The sequence below is a fragment of the Salmo salar genome, chromosome ssa16 (assembly GCF_905237065.1).
Source record: "Salmo salar chromosome ssa16, Ssal_v3.1, whole genome shotgun sequence".
NCBI classification, from domain to species: Eukaryota; Metazoa; Chordata; class Actinopteri; order Salmoniformes; family Salmonidae; genus Salmo; species Salmo salar.
Window position 1 is genome coordinate 36,320,290 of NC_059457.1, and position 25,770 is coordinate 36,346,059.

General features: G+C 41.1%; 1 protein-coding gene across 5 annotated transcripts in view; it reads left to right on the forward strand.

Annotated features, from left to right (window-relative positions):
- The window catches only part of LOC106573628 (NT-3 growth factor receptor), a 289,969-nt gene extending 264,503 nt beyond the window's left edge, over positions 1-25,466 (forward strand). For 2 of the 5 annotated variants that reach the window (XM_014148855.2, XM_045697214.1), the window contains 4 exons: positions 12,119-12,291; positions 13,782-14,025; positions 18,434-18,592; positions 23,231-25,466. In XM_014148855.2, the coding sequence (XP_014004330.1) occupies positions 12,119-12,291; positions 13,782-14,025; positions 18,434-18,592; positions 23,231-23,416 (762 nt within the window). In that variant the 3' untranslated portion in view covers positions 23,417-25,466. Of the gene's footprint in view, positions 1-12,085; positions 12,292-13,781; positions 14,026-18,094; positions 18,101-18,433; positions 18,593-23,230 lie in introns of all 5 variants that reach the window. The other 3 variants (XM_014148851.2, XM_014148854.2, XM_014148852.2) reach the window with 3 other exon arrangements.
- Positions 25,467-25,770: the final 304 nt, after the last annotated feature.

Genomic DNA, 25,770 nt, shown 5'->3' on the forward strand with positions numbered 1-25,770 from the left:
AAGGGAATGCCTGACAGCTTGAAAGACATTTTGGACACTACAGTGAAAATGGTTAACTTTGTTAAGGCAAGGCCCCTGAACTCTCGTGTATTTTCTGCACTATGCAATGATATGGGCAGCGACCATGTAACACTTTTACAACATACAGAAGTGCGCTGGCTATCAAGGGGCAAAGTATTGACAAATGTTTTTGAATTGAGAGACAAGCTTAAAGTTTTCTTTACTGACCATAATTTTCACTTGTCTGACCGCTTGCATGATGACGAGTTTCTCACACAACTGGCCTATCTGGGTGATGTTTTTTCTTGCCTAAATGATCTGAATCTAGGATTACAGGCACTTTTCTATTCACTTATCCCCTCCAAACATTGCTTTGAGTTTGCTTATTCGTCTATAAACCTGTGAATGGCATCTCACAAAGTTGTCTGGAATCGACTCAGTATTGTGGACAATAGGAGAAGGCAAGGTGAATACTGTGGAGGTGGTGTGGCTGGTGTGGGCCTGCATAATGTGAATGGTTGGTTTTGAGTGAGACTGGCAGAGAGAGTTCCTTTCACAGCAAGGTGAAACCCATATGTAGACAACAGTTGGGTTGGCTGTCAGAGGAGGAACCAGGTCAAACATTCACGGAAATGTACTTAATTGTTAGTGCAAAAAGAGATACAGTATTCTCAAACAATGTATTTTTTCCTGTTAAAATCATAAGATATTGGTAGCTGGTCACATAACATCACTGTGTCATATCCATCCTTTAATCTCCTTGAAATGTGAAGTGGCTGTCAGTAATTGTTTCGCTTGATTTATTACATTTCACGTAAAGATTACGATTGTAACCTCAGGGTTAAAATGCAAATTTCACCTCTAACATGACACAGTTGAGGATATTAAAGTTCAAAGGTCATAGAAAGGTAAACTAAGCTGCTGGAGGAGGGGTCACGCTATGATGGTTGGAGACAAGGGGCACATTCATCACTGTTTCCCTCTTGTCACCACCACTCTTCATCAATGCGCTCATCCATGGAATGATGTTAGCCATGATAGTATGTAGCGAGAGGGAGGGAGCCGCAGTGCAGAGGCAGGGGAAAGAGGCCGACCTTACAGAGACAGACTGCAGCAGGAGAAATAAGGCTGTCTGTGAGGGATGTTAGATCATCTCCCAAACTGTTCTACTCCACATATGCTTTGATTAAGAGTAATGGAGGCAACACTGAGCTGGCTTTCTTTTGTCTTGCTTTTTCTTTCATTCTTTTCTTCACATCCCCAGTCACCAGAGTGGATCCTATTGAAATAGATTCCGCACAAATATAAAGGCGTGTATGCTGTTGTTTTTTAACAATGTAGCTTGTATTTCATGTTAGGTAAGATTGCAACGTAAGCACCACAGGTACATAGCTACTTATATTTCATTTTAAGTTATATCTAGGTTATAATGGAATGTCAGACTATATATGTGTAGGTCAACAAGTCTCGGAGACTACCAGTAAAGCTGTTTAGTCTATGTGTCGGCTCTCTAGTATGTCCTGTATATGCAGGTGGACTCTGAGGACACAGCACTCCACTACAGCACAGGGGTCATAAAGCATCCAGGATGATAGGGATAGATGCCTTGCCATCTGTCCATGGGCACTGCCATCCATTCTAATTCCCCTCTGCATTTGTGATATAAGGGAATTCAAATTGAATAAAACATTAGCAAATCATTGTGATTCATCATTCAGATATCTATCATTGTTGAATCATATATCGCCAATATACAGTATATTGCCTACATTTAACTGTCTGTCAAATAATAGAATACAGTAAGGCAAGGTTAATTATATGCAATTAATAGTGTGTTAAGAATTCTATGAATTATTATGTTTTAGCTGTGGTGTTGTTGTGGACTTTCACGTAAGTGGAGGATTGTATTGTCAAATCTCCGGAAAACATGAATTCTGTTTTCGAACTTTAGTTTACAATACAGCAACAAAATATATTGTTTTTTAATGGAAACGCACCCAGAAATTACTGCTTGCCAGTCATCCTAGACACAATAAGGAACTAATCCTACCTGTTAATGTATGGTGGATCAGAAAGAGACAAGACATTGAGTGTAAATGCCAAATATTTCATAGGTGGGAATTTAGGAAGGGTGTTAAGCTTGTCAATAATGATACCAGAACTCTGAGCCAATATGGTAGGCAACCACAACGTCTAGATCTGGTGAGGCACGCACGTCTCTTATCACAGCTCTATAATGAAATGTCAGACTATGTATATGGGACACATAATGAAGTAAATTACTAAATGATCTGCTTCTGTAAAGCCATGAGGTTTGCTGGGTCATTGTGACAACCTGTCAGAGAAAAGTTTATTTCATGTTCTGCTCCTTAAATTAGAAGATTACAGTGCTTTACCTCCCCTGCTCTGTTTATTACCCGGTCTCTGTTCTATTCGCACCAACCAGGTTATTGTGTGTGTGTGTGTTTGGGTGTTAGTGTTTATCTATGGCTCATTGTTAGGAAGCCCAAAATAAAACATTTATATTTTCAGTTTCTTTCATAAATATAACTCGGTTATCAAATATTTTCCACATATTTTCCACATTTAGCAGATAAATAAAATTAAATCAAAGTTTATTGATAGCGTACACAGATTTTCAGGTGTTATCAGACGTGCAGCGAAATGCTTACAGTGCTTTCGGAAAGTACCCCTTGACCTTTTCCACATTTTGTTAGGTTGAAGCCTTATTTAAAAAATTGATTAAATTGGTATTTTTTTCTCATCAATCTATGCACAATACCCCATAACGACAAAGCTGAAAAATAAATAAAAATATCCCATTTGCGTAAGTATTCAGATCCTTTACTCAGTACTTTGTTGAAGCACCTCTGGCAGCGATTACAGCCTCAAGTCTTCTCTGGTATGACGCTACAAGCTTGGCACACCTGTATTTGCAGAGTTTCATCCATTCTTCTGAGCAGATCCTCTCAAGCTCTCAGGTTGGATGGGGAGTGTCACTGCACAGCCATTTTCAGGTCTCTCCAGATATGTTAGATCGGGTTCAAGTCCGGGCTCTGGCTGGGCCACTCAAGGATATTCAGAGACTTGTCCCGAAGCCACTCCTGCGTTGTCTTGGCTGTGTGCTTAGGGTTGTTGTCCTGTTGGAAGGTGATCCTTCGCCCCAGTCTGAGGTCCTGAGCACTCTAGAGCAGGTTTTCATCAAGGATCTCTCTGTACCTCCGTTCATCTTTCCCTGTACTTTCCTCTGTTCATCCTGACGAGTCTCCCAGTCACTGCCGCTGAAAAACATCCCCACAGCATGATGATGCCACCACCATGCTTCACCGTAATGATGGTGCCAGATTTCCTCCAGACGTGACACTTGGCATTCAGGCCAAAGAGTTCAATCTTGGTTTCATCAGGTCTGAGAGTCTTTAGGTGCCTTCCATTTAAGAATGATGGAGGCCACTGTGTTCTTTGGGACATTCAATGCTGCAGATATTTTTGGTACCCTTCCCCAGATCTGTGCCTCGACACAATCCTGTCTCGGAGCTCTATGGACAATTCCTTTGTACACATGGCATGGTTTTTGCTCTGACATGCACTGTCAACTGTGGGACCTTGTATAGACAGGTGTGTGCCTTTCCAAACCATGTCCAATCAATTGAATTTACCACAGGTGGACTCCAATCAAGTTGTAAAAACATATCAAAGATGGTCAATGGAAACAGGATGCACCTGAGCTCAATTTCAAGTCTTATAGCAAAAGGTCGGAATACTTATGTAAATAAGGTATTTCTGTAAAATAAAATTGTATAAATGTGCAAAAATTTATTAAACTAGTTTTCACTTTGTCATTATGGAGTATTGTGTGTAGATTCATGAGGAACATTTTGTTTTAAATCCATTTTAGAATAAGGCTGTAACAAAATGTGGAAAAAGTCAAGGGGTCTGAATATTTTCCGACTGCACCGTATGTTTCTAGCTCCAAAGGTGCAGTAATATCTAGCAATACAAAACAATACACACATAATCCCCCCCCCAATGAAAAATAAATACCAGAGCGAGCAATATCAGAACGAGCAGTGTCATAATCTGGAATATACAGTGTATAAATACAGTACCAGTAAAAAGTTTGCCTTGATGACAGCTTTGCACACTCTTCGCATCCTCTCAACCAGCTTCATGAGGTAGTCACCTGGAATGCATTTCAATTGACAGGTGTGCCTTGTGTTGTGACAAGGTAGGGGGGGGGGTATACAGAAGATAGCCCTATTTGGTAAAAGACCAAGTCCATATTATGGCAAGAAGAGCTCAAATAAGCAAAGAGAAATGACAGTCCATCATTACTTTAAGACATGAAGGTCAGTCTATACGGAAAATGTCAATAACTTTTAAAGTTTGTTCAAGTGCAGTCGCAAAAACCATCAAGCGCTATGATGAAACTGGCTCTCATGGGGACCGCCACAGGAAAGGAAGACCCAGAGTTACCTCTGCTTCAGAGAACAAGTTCATTAAAATTACCAGCCTCAGAAATTGCAGCCCAAATAAATGCTTCACAGAGTTCAAGTAACAGACACATCTCAACATCAACTGTTCAGAGGAGACTGCGTGAATCAGGCCTTCATGGTCGATTTGCTGCAAAGAAACCACAACTAAAGGACACCAATAATAAGAAGATACTTGTTTGGGCCAAGAAACACGAGCAATGGACATTAGACTGGTGGAAATCTATATTATGGTCTGATGAGTCCAAATTTGAGATTTTTGGTTCCAACCGCTGTGTCTTTGTGAGACGTAGAGTAGGTGAACGGATGATCTCTGCATGTGTGGTTCCCACCGTGAAGCATAAAAGAGGAGGTGTGATGGTGTGGGGGTCTCTGACTTATTTAGAATTCAAGGCATACTTAACCAGCATGGCTGCAGCAATACGACATCCCATCTGGTTTGTGCTTAGTTGGACTATAATTTATTTTTCAACAGGACAATGACTCAACACACCTCCAGGCTGTGTAATGGCTATGTAACCAAGAAGGAGAGTGATGGAGTATTGCATCAGATGACCTGGCCTCCATAATCACCCGACCTCAACCCAATTGACATGGTTTGGAATGAGTTTGACCGCAGAGTGAAGGAAAAGCAGCCAACAAGTGCTCAGCATATGGGAACTCCTTCAAGACGGTTGGAAAAGCATTCCAGGTGAAGCTTGTTGAGAGAATGCCAAGAGTGTGCAAAGCTGTCATCAAGGCAAAGAAAGGGTGGCTACTTTGAAGAATCTCAATTATAAAATATATTTTCATTTGTTTAACTCTTTTTTGGTTACTACATGATTCCATATGTGTTATTTCATAGTTTTGATCTCTTTGCTATTATTCTACAATGTAGAAAATTGTACAAATTAAGAAAAACCCTTGAATGAGTAGGTGTGTCCAAACTTTTGACTGGTACTGTATATTTTTATATAGTTAGTTCGTCAAATTTGTGCCCTGCTGGAGCTGCCCCGGTCAACTGTATGTGATGTTATTGTGAAGTGGAAATCTCTAGCAGCAACAACTGCTCAGCCACAAAGTGGTAGGCCACACAAGCTCATAGAACCGGACCCCTGAGTGTTGAAGCGTGTAAAAAACATCTGTTCTCGATTGTACCATTCAGTACCGAGTTCCAAACTGACTCTGCAAACAACGTCAGCACAATGACTATTCGTTGGGAGCTTCATGAAATGGGAACACCATGCGCAATGCCAAGTGTCGGCTGGAGTGATGTGTAGGTCTCCTCTCTGCAGCAGTGGAAACGTGTTCTCTGGAGTGATGAATCATGCTACACCATCTGGCAGTCCGATGAATCTGGGGTTGGCAGATGCCAGAAGAATGCTACCTACCCGAATACATAGTGCCGACTGTAAAGTTTGGTGGAGGAGGAATATTGGTCTGGGGCTGTTTTTCGTGGTTCGGGCTAGCCCCCTTAGTTCCAGTGAAGGGATGAATTGGAACGCCGACTGCGAACCAGGCCTAATCCCCAACATCACTAATGCTCTTGTGGCTGAATGGAAGCAAGTCCCGGCAGCAATGTTCCAACATCTAATGGAAAGCCTTCCCAGAAGAGTGGAGGCTGTTATAGCAGCAAAGGGGGGACCACCTCCATATTAATGATTTTTGAATGAGATGTTCGACAAGCTGATGTACACATACTTTTGGTCATGTAATGTGTCTATATCACTGCCTCATTGCCTGCATCCATAATGGGACTGCGGTCAAACGACCACCCCACATCACTGTCAAATGCTCCCTGAAACACTTCAGCGAGCAGTCCTTTCTAATCAACCTGGCCGGGGTATCCTGGAATGATATTGACCTCATCCCGTCAGTAGAGGATGCCTGGTTATTCTTTAAAAATGCCTTCCTCACCATCTTAAATAAGCACGCTCCATTCAAAGAAAATTTAACCAGGAACAGATATAGCCCTTGGTTCACTCCAGACCTGACTGTCCTTGACCAGCACAAAAACATCCTGTGGCGTACTGCATTAGCATCGAATAGCCCCCGTGATATGCAACTTTTCAGGGAAGTTAGGAACCAAAATTCACAGCCAGTTAGAAAAGCTAAGGCTAGCTTTTTCAAACAAAAATTTGCATCCTGTAGCACAAACTCAAAAAAGTTCTGGGACACTGTAAAGTCCATGGAGAATAAGAGCACCTCCTCCCAGCTACTCCCAGCTGCCCACTGCACTGAGGCTAGGAAACACTGTCACCACCGATAAATCCACTATATTTGAGAATTTCAATAAGCATTTTTCTACGGATGGCCATGCTTTCCACCTGGCTACACCTACCCCGGTCAGCACGCCCCACAGAAACTCGCCCAAGCCCCCCATTTCTCCTTCACCCAAATCCAGATAGCTGATCTTCTTAATAAAGAGCTGCAAAATCTAGACCCCTACAAATCAGCCGGGCTAGACAATCGGGAACCTCTCTTTCTAAAATTAACTGCCGAAATTGTTGCAACCCCTATTACTAGCCTGTTCAACCTCTCTTTCATATCGTCTGAGAATCCCAAAGATTGTAAAGCTGCCGCGAGACACTCTAGACCCAAACTGCTACAGACCTATATATATCCTACCCTGCCTTTCTAAGGTCTTCGAAAGCCAAGTTAACAAACAGATTATTGAACATTTCGAATCCCACCGTACCTTCTCCGCTATGCAATCTGGTTTCAGAGCTGGTCATAGGTGCACCTCAGCTACGCTCAAGGTCCTAAACAATATCTTAACCGCCATCGATAAGAGAGATTACTTTGCAGCCGTATTCATCGACCTAACCAAGGCTTTCGACTCTGTCAATCACCACATTCTTATCGGCAGACTCAACAGCCTTGGTTTCTCAAATGACTGCCTCGCCTGGTTTACCAACTACTTCTCTGCTAGAGTTCAGTGTGTCAAATCGAAGGGCCTGTTGTCTGGACCTCTGGCAGTCTCTATGGGTGTGCCACAGGGTTCAATTCTCAGGCCGACTCTCTTCTCTGTATACATCAATGATGTCGCTCTTGCTGCTGGTGATTCTCTGATCCACCTCTATGCAGACGACACCATTCTGTATACTTTTGGCCCTGCTTTGGACACTGTGTTAACCCCTGTGCGGCCTCGGGACGGACATCCAGCGAAAAATCATATCGCCATTAGCATAACAAAATGTAATATATATTTTTTTTCATTTTTTTTTCTAATTATATCGTTTTATAGATACACCTCTCCTGAATCAAACCACGTTGTCCGATTTCAAAAAGGCTTTACAGCAAAAGCAAAACATTAGATTATGTTAGAGGAGTATATCGTAAAAGTAGCCACATAGCCATTTTCCGACCAACCACATACATCACAAATAACCAAAAAACAGCTAAATGCAGCACTAACCTTTGACAATCTTCATCAGATGACACACCTAGGACATCATGTTACACAATACATGCATTATTTTGTTCGATAAAGTTAATATTTATATATAAAAACAGCATTTTACATCGGTGCGTAACGTTGACTAACTATTTTCCCTCAAATGCACCCAATGAAACAGAGCTACAATTTACTAAATTACTATTCGAAAACATTTTTAAAATGTAATATAGTCATTCTAAGATTTATAGATGAATATCTCTTGAAAGCACCTGTAATGCCAGATTTAAAATTAACTTTACTGGGTAATCATACTTTGCGATGAAAGGGGATGCGATACTCTGAAAAATAGGCTAACGTTACAGGTCAGCGCCATCTTGGAACAATCGCATATCACATCTAGTCTTGTATACTATTGTCAATAATCCCTTACCTTTGGTTGTCTTCATCAGAAAGCACTTCCAGGAATCCCAGGTCCACAACAAATGTATTTTCGTTCAAAAAAACGACTCCTTTATGTTCCAAGAGCTTTTTCTTGTTAGCGCGTCTGAAGGCTGATCCAAATGCTCCGTCGGCCACGGGACAGCCATTTCGAGAAAATGCATTTTTTTCCCATTTAGGTTCGTTCAAACATGTCAAATGTTGTATAACATAAATCTTCAGGGCGTTTTTCAACAAGAGAGCCAATAAGATTCAAGGAGGATGATTGCATTGTCTTTCAAAACGTTTCGAAAGGGGAGGGTAACCAGGGGCACCGGCGTCATAATGGTGATGGCCCTCTCCGTGTGACCATGTTCCATAGCGTGTCATTCTGTCAGTTTTCACAGTAGGAGTCTCAAATCACTTTGTAAAGACTGGGGACATCTAGTGGAAGCAATAGGAAGTGCTCAATGAACCATAGCTCACGGTGTGATTAATAGGCAACGTGATGAAGTTGAGTTCGCAATTCAGAATTCCACTTCCTGTTTCCATCTGTCTCGGGGTTTTGACTGCCATATGAGTTCTGTTATACTCACAGACACCATTCAAACAGTTTTAGAAACTTTAGGGTGTTTTCTATCCACAAGTATTAATTATATGCATATCCTAGCTTCTGAGTTTGAGTAGTAGGCCGTTTAAAATGGGCACGAATTATTTTCAAAATGCGCTGTGGCGCCCCCTATCCTAGGCAACCGTCAAGAGGTTAACTAACCTCCAGACGAGCTTCAATGCCATACAACTCTCCTTCCGTGGCCTCCAACTGCTCTTAAATGCAAGTAAACCTAAATGCATGCTCTTCAACCCTATCGCTGCCCGCACTTGCCCGCCTGTCCAGCATCACTACTCTGGACTGTTCTGACTTAGAATATGTGGACAACTACAAATAACTAGGTGTCTGGTTAGACTGTAAACTCTCCTTCCAGACTCACATTAAGCATCTCCAATCCAAAATTAAATCTAGAATCAGCTTCCTATTTCGCAACAAAGCATCCTTCACTCATGCTGCCAAACATACCCTCGTAAAACTGACCATCCTACCGATCCTCGACTTCGGCGACCCACCATTGCGACCTGTACGCTCTCATTGGCTGGCCCTCGCTTCATACTCGTTGCCAAACCCACTGGCTCCAGGTCATCTACAAGTCTCTGCTAGGTAAAGCCCCGCCTTATCTCAGCTCACTGGTCACCATAGCAGCACCCACTCATAGCATGCGCTCCAGCAGGTATATCTCACTGGTCACACCCAAAGCCAATTCCTCCTTTGGCCACCTTTCCTTCCAGTTCTCTGCTGCCAATGACTGGAACGAACTGCAAAAATCACTGAAGCTGGAGACTCATATCTCCCTCACTAGCTTTAAGCACCAGCTGTCAGAGCAGCTCACAGATCACTGCACCTGTACATAGCCCATCCAACTTCCTCATCCCCAAACTGTATTTATTTATTTATCTTGCTCCTTTTCACCCCAGTATCTCTACTTGCACATTTATCTTCTGCACATCAATCACTCCAGTGTTTAATTGGTATATTGTAAATCTTACCTCATTTGCACACACTGTATCTAAACTTTTTCTACTGTATTATTGACTGTATGTTTTGTTTATTCCATGTGTAACTCTGTGTTGTTGTATGTGTCGAACTGCTTTGCTTTATTCTTGGCCAGGTCGCAGTTGTAAATGAGAACTTGTTCTCAACTGGCCTACCTGGTTAAATAAAAGTGAAATTAAAAAATAAAATAAAAAAATATGTATGTATGTGTTTATATACTCAATATACTGTATATACAGTTGAAGTCGGAAGTTTACATACACTTAGGTTGGAGTCATTAAAACACGTTTTCCACCCACTCCACAAATTTCTTGTTTACAAACTTTAGTTTTGGCAAGTTGGTTAGGGCATCTACTTTGTGCATGACACAAGTAATTTTTCCAACAATTGTTTAAAGACAGATTACTTCACTTATAATTCACTGTATCACAATTTCAGTGAGACAGAACTTTACATACACTAAGTTCACTGCCTTTATACAGCTTTGAAAATTCCAGATAATTATGTCATGGCTTTATTAGCTTCTGATAGGCTAATTGACATAATTTGAGTCAATTGGAGGTGTACCTGTGGATGTATTTCAAGGCCTATCTTCAAACTCAGTGCCTCTTTGCTTGACATCATGGGAAAATCAAAAGAAATCAGCGAAGACCTCAGGAAAAAATTGTTGACCTCCACCGATCTTGTTCATCCTTGGGAGCAATTTCCAAATGCCTGAAGGTACCACATTCATCTGTACAAACAATAGTACACAAGTATAAACACGATGGGATCACGCAGCCGTCATACCGATCAGGAAGGAGATGCGTTCTGTCTCCTAGAGATGAATGTACTTCGAAAAGTGCAAATCAATCCCAGAACCACAGCAAAGGACCTTGTGAAGATGCTGGAGGAAACAGGTACAAAAGTATCAATGTCCACAGTTAAATAAGTCCTATATTGACATAACCTGAAAGGCCGCTAAGCAAGGAAGAAGCCGCCATAAGAAAGCCAGACTATGGTTTGCAACTGCACATGGGGACAAAGATTGTACTTTTTGGAGAAATGTCCTCTGGTCTGATGAAACAAAAATACAACTGCTTTGCCATAATGACCATCGTTATGTTTGGAGGAAAAAGAGGGATGCTGAACACCATCCCAACCATGAAGCACGGGGGTTGCAGCATCATGTTGTGGGGGTGCTTTGCTGCAAGAGGGACTGGTGCACTTCACAAAATAGATGGCATCATGAGGGAGGAAAATTATGTGGATATATTGAAGTAACATCTCAAGACATCAGTCAGGAAGTTAAAGCTTGGTCACAAATGGGTCTTCCAACTGGACAATGACCCCAAGCATCCTTCCAAAGTTGTTGCAAAATGGCATTAAGGACAACAAAGTCAAGGTAATGGAGTGGCCATCACAAAGCCCTAACCTCAATCCTATAGAACATTTGTGGGCAGAACTGGAAAAAGGGTGTGCGAGCAAGGAGGCCTACAAACCTGACTCAGTTACACCAGCTCTGTCAGGAGGAATGGGCCAAAATTCACCCAACTTATTGTGGGAAGCTTGTGGAAGGCTACCTGAAACGTTTGACTCAAGTTAAACAATTTAAAGGCAATCCTACCAAATACTAATTGAGTGTATGTCAACTTCTGACCCACTGGGAATGTGATGAAAGAAATAAAATGAATCATTCTCTCTACTATTATTCTGACATTTCACATTGTTAAAATAAAGTGGTGATCTTAACTGACCTAAGACAGGGATTTTTTACTAGGATTAAATGTCAGGAATTGTGAAAGACTGAGTTTAAATGTATTTATCTAAGGTGTATGTTAACTTCCGACTTCAACTGTATATAATGGTGTGTATAGAATGTATGGACACTATATGAATAGCAAAGATGTACAGCAGTAGTTATATAGGATGAACCATGACTCGAATACAGCATATACAGATAAAGTGGGTAAAACAGTATGTAAACATAATTTTTTCCTGTGTTCAATGACTCTATGTACATAGGGCAGCAGTAGTGTCTTAGGTGCAATTGTAGAATACGGTATTGTAGTCGGCTAGTGACAATGTCTAAGGTCAATTTTCTAAGGTCTAAGGTCTATATCACTTTTCCTCTCTATTTCCACAGTCTAATAAAGTTGTTGCAACAGTATCGTACTTTGCTAAGCAGTTAAAAGAAACCCTTGTACTCCTCAGACCCTGAAGGACTCCACCCTTGTATTTTCTCAGACGCTGAAGGACCCCACCCTTGCAGCGAGAAAAGATTTCCAGAGGGAGGCGGAACTATTGACGAACTTGCAGCATGAGCACATTGTCAAGTTCTACGGTGTGTGTGTGGATGGAGACCCCCTCATAATGGTCTTTGAGTACATGAAGCACGGAGACCTCAATAAGTTCCTCAGGTATGTTTTGTCAACTAAATGCCCAGTAAGATGCACAATAAGATATGCTCAGTTCTTCCTAATTTCGGTAAATTAGTATTTGGAGTAATGCAAGCTGCCAACTGAGAAAGACTTTTCTGGTGAGTGTTGTTGGAAGTTAAAGACTTCTCAGCTGAATAAAGCAGTGACGTGTGTAGAATAAATATGACGTGCTCAAATCTTTCTCAGTTCTGTCTTTGGGTGCTGTAGCCCAGACTTTTCTGATGTGTGCCGTTTGGAATTGCTAAGTTTACTCAGTTGAATAAAGCAGTGACGTGTGGGATAAGCAAGACGTGCTAAACTCTTATGTCTATAAATGTGTCTGGTGTAGCCTATGAGTTATAAAAACGGTCAACTGAGAAACATACTTTATATGTGTTTTTGGAACTGTGGAAGTTTACTCAGCTTAATTGAAACGTGTGTGGAAGCATCTCCCCTGTTTACCAACCACAAGTGTTTGTAGACTCAACAATTAATGGCAGGCTGACTGCACCCCACTAGTGATGTACTGTGCTGGTCCACAGTACGCTAACCTGAATAACTATCCTCAGTATTAGAGTTAACGTCATACAATAAATCCTTTGGCCAGAAATATATGTGATCATTTACAAAGATGAAACCAGTTCCTGTCTATTTCCTCATCATTTCTACATGTAGTGTAGTAGAACAGCCACAACCCTGCAGGTTTCACTGCAAGCATCAGGCTGTGATTGATGGATGGCTTCCCCTCAGAGAAATGTTGTAGCGTACAAGAAACAGGAGGGGTAATACAATGTTTTTGTTGTTTTCCACTAGACCTGTCACCCAGTACCAGAAGCATTGACTTCCTATTCGCTACACTGTAGATTAAGTAGAGATAACCTGTTATGTGTGTAAAACCACAAAATGCTGTGTGTAATGGCAGTCTGTTGACTGAGCCTCCACGGACTAGGGAAACTGGGACTCAGAATTCAAATGAGACAGCTGATCTCCTTTATGATTGGATGTTATTGAGCCCCTGGATGCTTGGCAGTGGCAGGGAACATTGGTGCTGAATAGCAGAGGCAGAGCAGGTAGACGTCTGCTGCTTGCTGATGGCTTTATACATGCAAATGTCATGACAGTTATAGCATTTCCATTCAATTGTTCTGCATTCATTAATACAGAGGAGCTCTTGTTGGTTTTGCACCTAGTGGCCCTGGTACAGTAATGATGTGGCCCATGTTCCTGTCTCAATTAAAGTTTGAATGTAAAACACCATGAATCTCATGTCCAATCCATTACAACTGAAGAACATACTACTGTCATATACTATGCAGAGCTAAAATCCATTATAAAATGTAATGTGGAGTAAGAATATGGTGATTGAGATAAGATTCTCCCTCCCTCCCTCCCTCCCTCCCTCCCTCCCTCCCTCCCTCCCTCCCTCCCTCCCTCCCTCCCTCCCTCCCTCCCTCCCTCCCTCCCTCCCTCCCTTATTTCTCCATCCACAGAGCTCATGGGCCTGATGCTTTGATCCTGGTTGACGGACAGTCGCTGCAGACCAATGGGGAGCTGGGCCTGTCTCAGATGCTGCACATTGCCACTCAGATCGCCGCGGGGATGATGTACCTGGCCTCCCAGCACTTTGTGCACCGTGACTTAGCCACCCGGAACTGCCTGGTGGGCAACGGCCTGCTGGTGAAGATTGGTGACTTTGGAATGTCCAGGGACATCTACAGCACGGATTACTACCGGGTAAGCACCTACACTATGTATGTTGCATAATAAAATATTTGTTCCATATTAATCATGTATTTGTAAGTACCTTCATAATCAAGCTAACCTAAAGATCTCTTTCGCGACAACCTCAGTGTTTTTGCTTTAGTGAACAGGTGGTGTTTTGACACAGTGGGCTGGAAGATGTGGTGTTCACCCTGCATTCGCCTCCATTCATCGTGATTGTGTGTTATCTTTTCCTTTATTGATGCCTGAACTCTTTACCTTTACTAACGCTAGGAAATGTACAAGAAAAGTAATGCATGCTCAATATAATGATGTCTATTGGGTCGTTCCAAGAATAGAGGGCCTTTTGCGTCCCTTTGATATTTTAGTAGAATTTGTGCACCAATATTTCATTTTAAAAGTCTGTTATATTAAGTGAAGTGTCCTTTAATGTAGAACACATGGAAAATTCTATAAATCGGAATTTTAATATGACTTTCTAAAGTCATATTAAAAATAGTCAAATCATAGTAGTCTAATCATAATGTAAAGGCAGGTGAGCTGGTCCTACTCTTTTTGGCCATTTTCTGGTGTTACACATAGATAGACAGTCTAGAAATGTTTTGTGAAGCTTGTATTCAATTGACACCGTACATAACAAGCTTCTATTCCTCCTGTCACAAGTGGATTTATGGCTGATTTAAGATTAAATCGTCAACCCTGTTACGGTTAACAGTGTTACTTCATTTGGCACTTAATAGACACTTACTATGGTCCTTTTTTTATTTAACCTCTTGAGAAGGAAAAACATGTTTATTATGTTGAACGTGTGCTCTTTATGACAGAATGTTAAAATTAGGTGAACTTCACCAAGTTACACTACCCAAAAGGTACTCAATTGGTGGAACGACCCTATAATTAAACATGTGTCAGGTGTAGGGCAGAACCATTCTTGCTGTATTCTTTTGTTTGTTGTCTCTGAGACACGGTGACCAGAATGAATATAGAGCTCTTATCCCAGTTGATAATGGACTTGCTGAAGCTGTGCTGGCATCACAAAGGGATTATTACTGTGGTACATCAGATTTTCACTAGATACAGACTATAATTGCCATTGTGGAAAATATGTTACATTTGCAGTAAATGTCAAATAGTCCATTGAGTCTCCTCCCACCTAATGTATTCTGCAGGCTCCTTTTCCTAAGTGGTACCTCTAATAGCTGATTTCTCTTTGCAACACACAGCTCAGTAAAATACATGTATCAATAAGGTGTCAAAGAGACCAGGAAGTGATGTAAATTAAGGCACTTTGCTTGACTTTCACTGTGTAATTACTGTTCCAACCACTTCTGCTCTTTACTGCAACAACTTTCATGTTGCTTTTCTCCTTTTAGATACTAACACGAGTAAGTTATAGTATGAAAATCTCAACATCATAGGCATACAGGTACAGATGGTCATCAGTGGAGTAGCCTGTGAGAGAGAGATGTCTGATTCACCATCAGACTACTAACAGGACTGCTGGACTGCCCCCTATTGGTATGGTGGTCTGGCAATGGACTGTGGGCCTTGGCCATTATAGGCCTGGGCATCTCTGCCAGAACAGGCCTGGTGTATGGTCCACTGACAGAGAGATTAGGAGGTCGTAACTGCATTGGACACATTCCCTTTTGTTGAGTGATTATGAATCGGGGTGGCAGCCAGGAACACATCTCCCTGACACTGGTCACATATTGATGTCCGCTCCTCTCCTCTCCTCAAGGAGAACCAACCAAGAAAACTGCCCTCCAGGGATATGACACAGTAAGCAAAGCACGGTCTGAGCTGGGTTCTCACAGGCAGCATATCTGACAGCCCCCATCTGTATTATGAAAGTGATGCCTGGGCTCCCCAATGCCAAATTAGCTGTTGGTTCTCAGTCTGCAGGTATGGCACTGTGTTTGTGAACTAAGGAGTGGACAATGACAACTTGATATCACATCACAGAGGAATGCATTTTCTATTGTATTGTATTATTATACATAATCAATACTGAGTACCTGGTTGCTGGATAACTAACTATACTGGGTCTGTAATTACATTTCACCCCCTCACCAGCCATTGTTAGCAAGCTGCAATGTTAATCCAATAATCCAATGACAATGTTCCAAGTTAGGAAAGGTATATAGCAGATGCGTTATTATGCTTAATCTGCCTTTAGACTCTAACAACAATATTGATGGACAGTTTTGAAAATGTATTGACGGTTGCTTCAATCAATGCATATGTTATCGTCAGTCTATTAGCAATATTTAAATGTCTCACTATATGCTAATTGTGCTATGCTTTGAGATTGTGGTGGAGTTTTTGTTGTCACCTTGCCAGTTTGAATTCTGCTCCAAGGGAAGCCCACACTCTGATTTATATGCTTCCACGGTCTGCCGTTCAACCCCAGACTGAATTGAGGGTGGTTCTTGCCAGGGAGAAGCCATTAAGATTAATTGAAATTCAATCAATTCATTTAATCTCCCAGCACACACACACAAACACATGAACAAGTTCACAAATACTCTGCCTCCGAGAAGCAGACTCAGTCCCATAAGACAGACCGAGCTAGCATAACAAACACAGATCTGTCCTTCTATGAATTATGCAAATATCATAGAACGGTGGTAAGTTTTTAAAAAGGATATGTGAATTTGTATCATCCTCCTGTTCTACTATCTCTATGTTTTGGACACCAGCCTGCATTATGGAGCGGTGTACCTACTCATGTAGTGCCAACAACATTAGTCTGGTGAGGAACAATCTGTCCACATAAAGAAGTCAATGAATGGAAAGGGTGTCAGGTCATTGCAGCAGGGAAACCAATTCACTTCAGAGTCCCTTACAAATGTAGTATGTAGGAGAAGTCTTAGGTACTTTCCCGGGCATTCTGACATGTTCCCTGTCAAGTATTGATAATGAGGTAGAGCTGGGGTTGTATCAGGAGATGGGATAGTAGGGTAGAGCTATGGCAATGGTGGAGTTTCAAGGTAAGACAATTTAAGTTGATGTTACAGTGAACATTAGGGTTGTATTGTGTGTATTGTATGATAGACAAATACCCCTTTCTCTAATAGTCCTGGAACGTATTAAAACTCTTAGAACTGCTTTGGCTTCACATTTTACTATTGGATACCCTTTTCTGCACAGTACAGACACACATTTGAAATCTGCATCCCCCTTATTTATAATTAGATGTGGTTCATTTATATGATTGAACATGAATACATTTGATTTTTGAAACAGCCTTTTTCTCTTTTCAGCTTGGAAGAAGATCAGTAGAGTGTGGTAGTGGCGTTAGGGTTCCATATTCACACAGGCTTTATGGGACGTGGTCCAGCAGACATTTTACCATAATCTCATTAATAAACCGTCATAAATCTTAAAAAAGCAGAGCAGGCGGACAAGGAGGAGGAGGAGGAGGAGGGGGAGAAGGAAGGGGTGAGTATATTGGAGATGTAAAACGGAACAACTTATTATAATGTTCAGTGGGCCAAATTTAACAAAGATAAACCAACAATACATAATTACCTGAAGGAAACTGATGCTATAATAATCTGTTATTATCGATGGCAAACATGGTAGACTGATCCTTTATAGCTACAGTATCAGCAATGTGGGAATGTAATGTAATGTTAACTTTGTATTCACATGCTCAGTCAATACATTGACCCATAGTGAGTTCAGTGCTAACGAGCTCTGTAATTAATATGCAGCTACCACTTAAGAGTTGAAAGTAACAATAATCAGACATCCCCTATTGAAATGTCACTCTTGTTCAACCCTTCCACGGATATGATTAACACAGTGTAATTGACATGATTAGGAAACAGATTTAGAAACAATCCAGTTGAGTTAAAGACGAGGGCACAGATAATTAATGACTCATTGTTTTAATCGATTAATATCTGGCAGTGGGAAGGGAAGGCTGAAGGGAAGACTTCATTTATGTTGCTGCATGGCTTGAAGCTGTCAAACTTCTTTAATGGATCCTTTTTCCTTCCCTCTCTTGGCTCCATCTTCTCTTCCTCCTCCCAGCTGAGCCTCATTTGACTCTTCTTCATCTTCTGTGTTACAGGGCTGTGTAGGTTTCCCTTCTTCTCAAATATTTTATAAGAAAAATACAAGTTTTAAAATAAATAAATGAATAAATAAAATAAACTAGAAAAGACCATCTAGAAGTATTCAAAATGTGTCTTCTGCATGCCTTTTGGTGAATATGTAATTTTCTTTGACATGTACAATTGTTTTCTTTTTCAGTTGTTTAAAATCCAGTTAGCCCAGGTCCATAACACTGTGCTGACATCTGTTGTTCTCTCTCTCTCTCTCTCTCTCTCTCTCTCTCCCTCTGTCTCTCTATCTCTCTACCTCTCTCCCTCCATATCTCTCTGTCTCTCTATCGCTCTCTCTCTGACAGGTGGGAGGCCACACCATGCTGCCCATCCGCTGGATGCCCCCTGAGAGCATAATGTATAGGAAGTTCACCACAGAGAGCGACGTGTGGAGTTTCGGTGTCATCCTCTGGGAGATCTTCACCTACGGGAAGCAGCCATGGTTTCAACTGGCCAACAATGAGGTACTGTAGCACACCCATCTTTGTATTCTGCTCTTTTTCTGAAAAGCAGAAATGAAAATAAGCAACATAACCACACAATGCAATAATGTGCATTCGGCAGTTGCTGCTGCCTCGGCAAAGACTACCATCTAACAGTCACACTCGTACTAAAACCGCATCAGTGGATAATCAGGGCCAGTGATTCATAGCGCTCTTACTAATACCTAGAATGGTGCAGTGTGGGAGAGGCTAATTGGCCTATTCTTAGAGTGGCCTTTGGGCTCAATATTGGACCAGAAGAGAAATCAATTAAGACTTAAACAAAGATGACAAGAGAGCAGCAACTAAATGATGTTAGTGTGAGCTGAGAGTGTTGAAATGAAATCACACCCATTTACACACAAACACACACACAAGTCTTATAGCCACCATAGATATAAAAGATAAGGGATGGCATGTGAGGTGAGCAACAGCCATTTTACACCAGGCTTTCTATCTACAGAACATAGAAGTAGTGATGATGTGTAGACAGTCACTGTGCCACTGAAATTCCTCTCAACCAACCACCATAAAGACATCACACTGTTGACATTGACAGAAGCTATGAAGGACTGTACTCATTTGTGAGTTCAATAGTCCACCAAACTAATTCCACCATTTTTTTAAAGGCATGATAATTAAAATGTCAGAACAACAATGCCCCAAGTTCCAGCCAAACGTCAGCATGTACAGTCTGACAGAGCCATTGTTTATATATTTGCTTGTCCCATTACGTTGAGACCTGAAAAGCAGCATTATGAATCAATCCTGAAGCCAGCCATAGGTATAGAAACCATAACCAGAGCCCCAGACAGAAGTATTTTATAAATGTGAATTATGTGAATGTGCTGTGAATGTAAATGTGCCCGGTCTCGGCTGCAGTCGGGGCTGTGGTGACTCACTGACTCAACGAACGCCTGTGGAAAGAGCCTTTAGGCTGCAGTTGTGCAGACAGCGCATCACGCTGACGACAACACAGCCTCTCAAAATGCTCCTAAAATAAACACAGACAGCAGAACAAAGTTACCATACTCACTGGAGTTGATATGTTTAACCCTACCTTGAAGTGGTCCTATTTTTAGCTACACAGGTCTTAATATGATATGTACCAATAAACACACCTACTATCCAATCAAAATGAGCAGCAAAGCTAAATAACATGACAACATCAACAACATAACATGAAACTCACAGGTGTGCTTCACTAGCATGGCAATCACATTATCATCCTTGACCTGTTTGACACTGCAGAGTGGATTAATTGGTAGTGATTGTTCATGTCGGGTTCCTTTGTGTGTGTGTGTCTGTGGATGGGAACGTGAACGTGAGGCAGTTATTCTCATAGCCATTCAACAGAACACACCGAACAAACACAGATCAATACAACTCATAGAGTCCCAATTTCCCCCATAGCCCAAAGGGATCACCTGCGAAATGAAACATGTCCCCAGAGCCATATATTTAGAGAGTTAGGCCAACTTTAAGAATGTTGAATGTTCTTATTCTAGAACATTCAGTTACATAGCATTGTTTAAATATTCCCCATGTAATGTTAATGGGGAATGAACCATAGAATTAGGAATTAGAATACTCATTCATTTAATGAGGGTGGGGACAGACAGCGCATCTCAGTAGGAGCACAGTTCACAATGCATGTATCATCTCATCATGGTAACGTTTTGTCTTGTGATAGGTAGGCCTACCCTTTCTGCAACATAGCCTATGCTACAGTAACGCATGTCGAATTTACACATCTGCATGTGGCTTTCAGGGCCCACCTTATTTTTTAATTGTCCATTTTTATTGCAGCATATCACTCGAATATAAACTCAGCAACAACAACAAATAACATCCATCTTTCAGGACACTGTCTTTCAAAAATAATTCCTAAAAATCCAAATAACTTCACAGATGTTCATTGTAAAGGGTTTAAACACTGTTTCCCATGCTTGTTCAATGAACCATGAACAATTAATGAACAAATTGCAATGTCTGTACTGTGAGACGCCTAAGACAGCGCTACAGGGAGACAGGATGGACAGCTGATCGTCCTCGCAGTGGCAGACCATGTGTAACAACACCCGCACAGGATTGGTACATCTGAACATCACACCTGTGGGACTGGTACAGGATGGCAACAACAACTGCCCGAGTTACACCAGGCATGCACAATCCCTTCATCAGTGCTCAGACTGTCCACAATAGGCTGAGAGATGCTGGACTGAGGGCTTGTAGGCCTGTTGTAAGGCAGGTCTTCACCAGACATCACCAGCAACAACGTCGCCTATGGGCACAAACCCACCGTCGCTGAACCAGACAGGACTGGCAAAAAGTGCTCTTCACTGACGAGTTGCGGTTTTGTCTCACCAGGGGTGATGGTCGGATTCGCGTTTATCATCAAAGGAATGAGCGTTACACCGAGGCCTGACCTCTGGAGCGGGATTGATTTGGATGTGGAGGGTCCGTCATGGTCTGGTGCGTTGTGTCACAGCATCATCGGACTGAGCTTGTTGTCATTGCAGTCAATCTCAACGCTGTGCATTACAGGGAAGACATCCTCCTGTGGTACCCTTCCTGCAGGCTCATGACCCTCCAGCATGACAATGCCACCAGCCATACTGCTCATTCTGTGCGTAATTTCCTGTAAGACAGGAATGTCAGTGTTCTGCCATGGCCAGCGAAGAGCCCGGATCTCAATCCCATTGAGCACGTCTGGGACCTGTTGGATTGGAGGGTGAGGACTAGGGCCATTCCCCCCAGAAATGTCCGGGAACATGCAGGTGCCTTGGTGGAAGAGTGGGGTAACATCTCACAGCATGAACTGGCAAATCTGGTGCAGTCCATGAGGAGGAGATGCACTGCAGTACTTAATGTAGCTGGTGGCCACACCAGATACTGACTGTTACTTTTGATTTGGACCTCTTTGTTCAGGGACACATTATTCCATTTCTGTTAGTCACATGTCTGTGGAACTTGTTCAGTTTATGTCTCAGTTGTTGAATCTTGTTATGTTCATACAAATATTTACACATGTTAAGTTTACTGAAAATAAACGCAGATGACAGTGAGCGGACGTTTCTTTTTTGCTGAGTTTAGTTGCTTTAAATCAGTGGACGCTCTCGCAGTCTTTCTCTCTCGCCATCAATTTCATTCAAATTGCATCCAAAATAGATCATCCTTTGCATATACTGTAGATGTTCTAGCATACCCTTTCACGTAATAAATTTGATGCAGTATTAGCCATATATCTAATGAATGATGGGTTATGCATAGGCCTAAGTGGCCTCTGTCTCTTGTGCTATACGCACCTGTGCACCGCTGGCCTTATAAAAACACTCCTTAGCTCGTAGAATCCCACGAAAGCTAACCTAGAATAGCTTGCTGGAAAAACTACTATTAGATTATTCAAAGAGGGATGCAAGCTCTTGTTTGCTGAATGTTAAATACAGCAGCCAATAGAACTCACGGGGGGAAGAGAGAATGCGTGATGGCGGTAGGCTGAATCAGTTATTTATTTACACCTGTCACCCATAACCATTCAATCTTCGTGAAGAGAAGTGAAAGCCGTCTGCATCTTATTCTAGTCCTAAATTATTCAAGCATGTCATTACAATGATGAAGATAAGGACAACAAAACGTATTTCATTTAATTGTTGAAAGCGAGGAAGGAATGAAGCAACATTAGGGGAAATATTATGAAAGATATGCGTCAGCCTACTAATTGTAAAAATGTAAAATATTTCCAAATTCAATGAAATTTGCTAGCCTATAATTGTAACTTTGAAGGCCGCATGTCCTGCACCATCGTTGCATGTTCTCTCTCAGCTTGATAGTTTGAACGAGGTGCGTAATTTCAGACACATAATACGGTTTAATACAATACAGTACAGTAAGACAGTCCACCCTCAAAAAGATTAGTCTACTGGAGCTTGTATTGTTTATTTATCCAAGAGCGCATAGCTAAATTAATGGGCTTTTATGTTTTTCTGTTGTAACTTGTTTGTAATGTGCGGTAGGCTATGTAGACCTACTGGATAATGACACAATCAGTTGGGATTTTTTGGGCTTGGGCTCATAAAATGTCTTTAATTAATGTATGGCTCATCTAGCTCAGGTAGCATCAGGCTTGAATTTTCAAAACAATAAAAGCTTGAATCAAATACAGACATATTTATATGCTTTAGAATGACACTTCCAGTTTTGATGGGAGATATTGGGTTACCCAGGAGAAAAGGGATTTATTCTTGGAATGGAACATTTGTAAAATACCGAGAAAATATTCAACCCTACTCTGCATGTCCCTAACAGGCATGTCTGACAAAGGGATATTGAATGCACTACACTACGCTGACTACACTGCAAGTTTGTTTGTTTATGTGTACTGCAAAACCTCATACTTTGAAACGTGCTTTATGACCTTGACATTGCACTCATATAATTACTGCTGTACAAATAGTGTGGTGCCATAGCCTCGGGGGTGCTAACAACGCTGATTAAGCAAAACCTAATTCTGCCTGTAAATGGCTTGTGATGCTTTTGACAAACAGTATAATGCTCAAAATTGGGTTGTAATGAGTGACCTCACTCTCTCTCTTTATCGTTCTCATTCTCCTACCCCAGGTCATCGAGTGTATTACGCAAGGACGGGTTTTGGAGAGGCCACGAGCTTGTCCCAAGGAGGTGTATGACATCATGTTGGGTTGCTGGCAGAGGGAGCCCCAGCAGAGGCTGAACATCAAGGACATCCAGAAAATCCTTTATGCCTTGGGCAAAGCTACACCTGTCTACCTGGACATCCTGGGCTAGTGTACGTTGAGTTTTGTCTGTCTGTCTGTTTTGTTGTCTGTCTCTACCCAACAGATGAACAAAAACCCAGGAATAACTCAAACAACGAGTACCTTATTGCTCCACTGGCAAACACCTACAAAATGGGGATGGACTTAAGTGCCTGCTACTCCTTTCGATACACTGGATAACAGTCTTAAAAAAAAGCACTTTTACATTTTGTTTACCTGCATTCAAAAATGTACAGTTGCTGTATACTATATGAAGAGGACATACTAAGTTTTTCGTAAAAACAGCCAACTTAAAGTATCACAAAAAAACAAAAACAAAAAACAGGAAGAAAACGACCAAAAAAACGACCAAAAAAATTAAATAAAAAAAAGCTGAAAACCCTGGAAATTTGTTTTGCTTTTGGGATCCTGCCATCTAGACAGAAGATCAAACTCCCCAGGTGATTTTCTTTTTCCTTTTATAAATATATATTATATATATTTTTAATTTATTTTTATTTTCAAAGTGTGGATATCTGCCATGTTTCTCGCTAAAGGTACAGTATGTCACATGTTGGAGATGACTGCTTGATATTGGCAAATCAGACAATTGGCAGGGACTTATTAAAGTAGGCCTTACTGCACTCTGATTGGCTGGATCTATTCTCTGACTCTGGATCCAACGAGGCGATTAGTTACTGATGGGAAACAGCTTTTCAATGAGGCGTGGAACTCATAGAAAAGACAGAGCCACCAATCAACACAGACATCTTAACTTAAAATTGAATGTATATACTGTACATTTCTATGTCACAAAAAATATGTTAACTTATTTCATTTCCTATTTAGACTATTTTAGTTTCTTGATGTGTTGTTATGGTGAGTGAATTCTATAGATATTTTGATAATCTTTCATTTTTTGTTACTATTTTATTTCTGTTAGTTTTAATGAATTTCATCTACTTTATTTAGGCTTATCATTTTGAACATGTGATTATAATGTGACATTGTGAGTCAGGATGTTAGGCTTCGACATAAAGAGGATTTAGACTCAGTAGAGTAATCAGGACAGACTCTCAGCAAGATGCTTACAGTAAAGTAGAAAGTGATTATGAAGATCTTACATAGCCCCCCACTCCCTCTCATCCCAGCTCATTGTTTTGTTCTTTCAGTGTAATCTAGTAATAGTCATGTATCTCATGTACAGTACATCTAGCCAGAGAAAAGAGCTATAGCTATGATATTGCATTATTAGCTGTCAGTTGCTGTCTCCTAAAAAGTACATTTTTATGACATTGTAGTATACTTCATCTTGTTTTCCAGGTTGTGAATTATGTTATTCAACTGCCTTCAAATAGGCATGACCCTGACGTTTCAATTCTGGTAGTTTATACAATAGGCAATGCACTACTGGACATTATACACATTGTAACACTATACATTCACATACTAGCAGTACCTTCCTCTCATTTTCCATACTCTAAACACTTAGATTCAAGTTAAAGCATTCATCTAATGCAGGCTTGAGAATGTTTTCTTCTCTCAATGTGCACAAGGTTCCATTAAGCAAACGATCCTTTATGTTCCCCAGCTCTCCCAATGTTAAACAATAGCAAACTTGGCAAAACACAGTGACGTGAATTATTCATTAAGTAGTAGTGATAGAGGACTCTGTAGCTATGGGGGCTGTTTGAAACATTGCACTGTGATGACAAACACTGGGGCTTTGGGAGAAAGTGCTCTCTCTCCCTCCTCTCTCCTCTCTCTCGCTGCTCCTGCTTTTGCTGAGTAATGTGAATCATTCAAGGTTGTGTTTAGTCTCAATAACACCCCAATGATACATCCATAATTATTCAATGCTGAGCCATACTGGCACCATGTTTTGCCTATCTGCATTTTCTTTAACAAGGAGAGATATTATTTTGTGATCATTTTCATATTAACATTTATGTACACCATCATTTGTCTACTTCAACAAAAATGTATTTTAAAAGCTTCAATATGAATTATCTGGTCAAAACGTACAAATAATGTACTTTTATTTCAATTAAAAGTTCCTTCATGTTAGAATGGCGACATACTCAATGTTTTCTCATCATTTTTTGCAAGTACTTCAAAAGTAGCTTTTCCATTTTCTGCCTACTCATCACAACATTGCAAAAACTCTTCTTCACCTTAATCTCTGAGTTCACATCTGCAATGTGTCTGAGGTGCATCCGACTATAGGAATGGAAAGCGACTGGAACATTTGCAATCTGGTCTCTTAGTTTATTCCTTCTCTTCATATTTAGAAAAATCCAGTAGTTGTCTCTGTATGACAGAGCACGGAGGGGGGATTACAGAAGCTTTCCACGAGAGTGGTGTGACTCCGATATGGTTATGTGC